The sequence below is a fragment of the Neophocaena asiaeorientalis genome, unplaced genomic scaffold (genome assembly GCF_003031525.2).
Source record: "Neophocaena asiaeorientalis asiaeorientalis breed wild unplaced genomic scaffold, Neophocaena_asiaeorientalis_V1.1 scaffold133, whole genome shotgun sequence".
Lineage (NCBI taxonomy): Eukaryota > Metazoa > Chordata > Mammalia > Artiodactyla > Phocoenidae > Neophocaena > Neophocaena asiaeorientalis.
In genome coordinates this window covers 6,174,887-6,179,904 of record NW_020174429.1, presented here as the reverse complement: position 1 = coordinate 6,179,904, position 5,018 = coordinate 6,174,887, and the positions used below count along the sequence as shown (strand labels likewise).

The 5,018-nt window shown below is 42.1% G+C and overlaps 1 protein-coding gene across 1 annotated transcript in view; it reads left to right on the top strand.

The window, feature by feature from the left end:
* Positions 1 to 5,018, top strand: part of MBD2 (methyl-CpG binding domain protein 2) — a 91,523-nt gene that overhangs the window by 22,115 nt on the left and 64,390 nt on the right. The window contains exon 5 of the mRNA XM_024756809.1: positions 5 to 153. Coding sequence (XP_024612577.1) covers positions 5 to 153 — 149 coding nt within the window. The remainder of the gene's footprint in view (positions 1 to 4; positions 154 to 5,018) is intronic.

The window sequence follows — 5,018 nt, the reverse complement described above, 5'->3', positions numbered from 1 at the left end:
GGCGGGGAGCGCGGGGCCGGGGCCCAGGGGACCCCGGGCCACGGAGAGCGGGAAGAGGATGGACTGCCCGGCCCTCCCCCCCGGATGGAAGAAGGAGGAAGTGATCCGAAAATCTGGGCTCAGTGCCGGCAAGAGCGATGTCTACTACTTCAGGTACCGCCTTGGGGGCGGGGAGGGGGCGGCAGGGTCAGGCCGGGGTCAAGGGTCGAGAGCTGACCTGGGTAGGGGATGTCAAGAGGAGAGCAGGGGCCAGAGGGGAGTGGCAGAGACAGACTGGCCTTGTAGTGGAAGGTGCCCGAGCCCTTGGGTGAGAGTTGACCCCAGTGCAGTGACAGTCACAGTGTCTGAATGGTGAGAGCCCATAGGAGGGCCTCTTATGGGTAAAGTGTTGGGGAAAATGGTTTGCGGAAAGAAGGGTTACTCTGGCAGGGATGATTATTCCTCTGAAGGGTTAAAAGAAGGTGTAATTCATCGAAACTATAAAACCAGTCACTGTTGGCTCCTGTCCCAGATTCATCATCACAAGAGTGTTTAATCATGCACATGTGGAAGAAAGGTAACTGCAGTAACAAGGTTTCAGTTGCTTTGTGGAATCCACGAAAGTTTCTAATGAAGTAGCCACTTAGAATGCCTGTAGTTTCTTGGTGTTGCAGAATTTACTCCCTTTTGAAACCAAACACTGTAATACGTTGTTAGACTCCTAGACCAGAATTTGTCCTCCGGGCATATTTGATAATGTCTGGGGACATTTTTGGTTGTCACACCTTGGAAGGGGGTGCTACTGGCATCTAGCGGGTAGAGGCCAGAGATGCTGCTAAACATTCTACGACGCACAGGACAGCCCTCACAGCAAAGGATTATCTGGCCCCAAGTGTCACAAGTGCTGGATTGAGAAAACTTGGTCTGAATGATAACAGGTTTTCAGCTTGATGGTGAATCCTGTAATCATGCTGTCTGACCCAGTAAGGTCAGGGAAGTGTCTTTGGCTGTTGATACCAATGGAATTTTCTTAACAACAAATTTACTAACTTTTCTTATAAACAGTCCCATTTCTCAAGAGAGTATAAATATAAACATGTTATACTCAGTGGCTTGGAGGACCATGTTTGTGGGCTAATTTAATCATTTTCAGGGACGATATATGGGTGTTGGAGTAGATGTCGTCTACCATTTAGCCATTGGATTTCCTTTTTTCCATACATTACTCCTGGGTAAAAGTACACACACACACACACACACACACACACACACAGTAAAATGTTTATGAATTGAAAATACTCTTGGGCTTCCCTGGTGGCGCAGTGGTTGAGAGTCCGCCTGCCGATGCAGGGGACACGGGTTCGTGCCCCGGTCTGGGAAGATCCCACATGCCGCGGAGCGGCTGGGCCCGTGAGCCATGGCCGCTGAGCCTGCGCGTCCGGAGCCTGTGCTCCGCAACGGGAGAGGCCACAACAGTGAGAGGCCCACACACCGCAAAAAAAAAAAAGGAAAAGAAAGGAAATACTCTTAAATAGATTTAAGAGGTTAAAAAAATACGTGTATATGTGTATATGAGTATGTACATATATACATACACACAAGAATGCAATCACTACTGGTATAACATGTAAATATGAACATATTCCTGATAGTTGCTCAAATATATGGAAGAGTAGTTTCAGTGAAGTTATTTCACCTATTGAAGTAAAAAAAATAAAATGAAAGTGGTGTTGCACTAGAACTTATTTTGTCACTTAATCCGAGACCACTCATTTTGAAATCTTAAATGATAATTACAAAACTTATTTTAAACATACAAAGGTGATAATCTTGTTTTGTATTTCCCCATCATTACCTATTAAATTTGTTTCAATAATACTAAGAAAGTTATTGTGGAACAAATGGTTACTCTCAAGTTCACTTGTTTCATTTAGTGCTTTTCACAATTGTTCATTTTTGCATATTCTTTCGTTAACAGCTCCTTCTGTTTTCTTTTTAAGCAAGTAGTATGCATAACCTTTATGTGAACTCTGTATTGATGTCTTTTAGCCAGTTATACGTGACAAGAACATTCTGTGTCGGGGATTGAACTCCTTGAGGAATAAGTGACTAGTCTATTCTCAGTAGAGCATCTTTAACTTTGAATTTCACTCCCTGTGGCATTTCTCCTGGGATATGGTTTGTTTGGTTTTGGGATGATGTATTTGTTGGAACTTACTTTTGGTTGCTGCAAAGCTTTTTTCTTGCTCTTCTTCTTTCAGTACCTGGAAAAGTTATTTTAAAAAGGCAGATTGCTGTAGCGCTCATTCTGATGTGTGGTCACCTTTTTTTTTTTTTTAATGTGTTGTAAATTTTCGATGTTACCTTTTTTATACAAGCCCAATAGATTATTTTATGGTAGAAAAACTGATATAATCAATCTAAAACTTTCTTAACACATTGATCCTGTGAAGAATCACAAACCAGTATAGTAATAATTACTCTCCAAAATTAAAGTCTTGTCTCCGCAACAAGAAAAGCCACTGCAATGAGAAGCCCACGCACCGGGCTTTTAATTTATAAAATTAAAGTCTTTTTTTTGTTGTTGTTTGTCATCGGCAGGCAGACTCCCAACCACTGCACCACCAGGGAAGCCCCTAAAGTCTTTTTAAAAATAAATTTATAAAATTAAAGTCTTTTAAAAATAAATTTATAAAATTAAAGTCTTTTAAAAAAATAAATTTATTTATTTATTTTATTATTGGCTGCACTGGGTCTTTATTGCTGCGCGCCAGCTTTCTCTGGTTGTGGCGAGCGGGGACTACTCTTCATTGCAGTGCGCGTGCTACTCATTGCGGTGGCTTCCCTTGTTGTGGAGCACAGGCTCTAGGCGTTCAGGCTTCAGTAGTTGTGGCACGAGGGCTCAGTAGTTGTGGCTCGCCGGGTCTAGAGTGCAGGCTCAGTATTTGTGGCGCACGGGCTTTCCATGGCGTGTGGGATCTTCCTGGACCAGGGCTCAAACCTGTGTCCCCTGAGTTGGCAGGCAGATTCTTAACCACTGAGCCACCAGGGAAGTCCCTTAAAGTCTTTTTATGAGACAGTGCAACATGATTTGCTTTTTACTTGTTTATGCCAAATGAAAAGACACATTGAACAGAGTTGTGCCACATGTGCTTAGTTCAGGGCTGGAGGGAGTGTTGTCTATTGTTGTCCACCTACAAAGCTTAGTTACTGTACAAGATTGTAACATCCAGTCTTGATTTCATTCTGAGAGGTTACATTCTGCGACAGGAGGATGCATAGAGTGTGATGTGATACTTGTGATATAGTAGTTACTCTAACTTTGACTTCTGCTTTCAGTGATGAATGCTGCAAGTCACCTACTCGTATTAGAGGTGAACACACTATTTTTCAATCCGCAGTGTCACTGCTTTGCATATTAGCATCCCTGTATACCTGCCACTCATTAAAAACCAGTAGCTCACAAAATACTAGCTATATCTGTTAATAGGTGGGTTAAGAGTCACCTCTTCTGTTGGTAATGTGAACACCTGCACACAGTTGTGTGCACATAGATTCTAATAATGCTAACTCCTGATTTAGCTTGCCCATGGGAAGATTAATCGAAACAAATCTGTGCGTGTTAATGCAGGGTGTGTCTTACACTTATTTTTTTTTTTATTTTTTTGTGGTACGTGGGCCTCTCACTGTTGTGGCCTCTCCTGTTGCGGAGCACAGGCTCTGGACGCACAGGCTCAGCGGCCATGGCTCACGGGCCCAGCCGCTCCGCAGCATGTGGGATCTTCCCGGACCGGGGCATGAACCTGTGTCCCCTGCATCGGCAGGCGGACTCTCAACCACTGCGCCACAAGGGAAGCCTTTACAGTTATTAATTGGACTTAAATTAAGCTCATTGAGAAAGCCTCAAATTTTGGTAGAATTTTTTTCTTTTCTTGCTGTTTCCTGAGATTGCCAAGTTCTAATAGGAAGGTATGCCTCTGGTTGCTAGTTAAGCAATATAATTATGCCTTCTGTCAGGATTACTGATAGTACTGTGGCAGTTTGTATATGATCATCCAAAGTTTCTTTTTTAAAAGGGTGTGGTTTGATCAAGCGTTGGATCCATTGGTATAGTTTCTGAAAAAGTTCATTGCCATCATATGAGCCCATTATTTGAACAATACTTTTCTTACCGGTCTACTTGACTCCTGTCATTTCTAGTTTTTGGTTCTTACACTTGCAGATTGATATTTTTGAAATACTGTTTTCCTCTGCAGAGGAACCTTTAGTAGCTGTCTTATGCCTTTTTTAAAATCAAGTCTATGCTTAACCTTGGTGTGAGCTCTGTATCGATGTCTTGTTGGGTTCTAGACTTCTGGTTATAACTGGATTAAAGGCCTGGGAGTCATGGTAAACTGCTACAGCTGCTGCCATAAAATATCATCTGGTTGGGTATTGGAAACATAATAGTAACCATTTTTGACTCTTTTATCAAATTATGATGCATTCACACCTGATCACTTCTCTGAAAAGATAAAATGGAGCCAGAGAACAATTAAAATAACCATTAAGGAGCAGATGCATGATGAGAGACTAAAGAGATTTCATTAAGAAGAGGACTCAGAGGCAATATAATTGAGGGCTTTAAATCATGAGTGAGATGATAAAAGTAGGAGTCTCTAGGGAAAGCAGCAGGGCACAGGGGGTTAAGGTCTGGAATTGGTATTCTACCTCTGCATTTACCAATGGTGCAGCCTCGAGCATGTCATTTACACTTCGCAGTGCTGTGGTTTCTCTGTTTGTAAAGCGGGTATGATTGTACCTGTACCTCATAGTGCTATAAGGATTCAATTCTAGAACACCAAAATAAATATGTAGATCCCTTAAAGCTTTGGATATGTTTAAGGACTAACTAAGGAAAACAGTTCATTAAATAACTCAAGTTGTATGGACTGAACATATAAATAGGTTTAAAAAAGTCTGTAGGCATATCTCATTTGTTATGAAAGGCTGGTATGGTCTTTGAGGGCATGAATTCTGAATCATTGAGGATGTGAAGG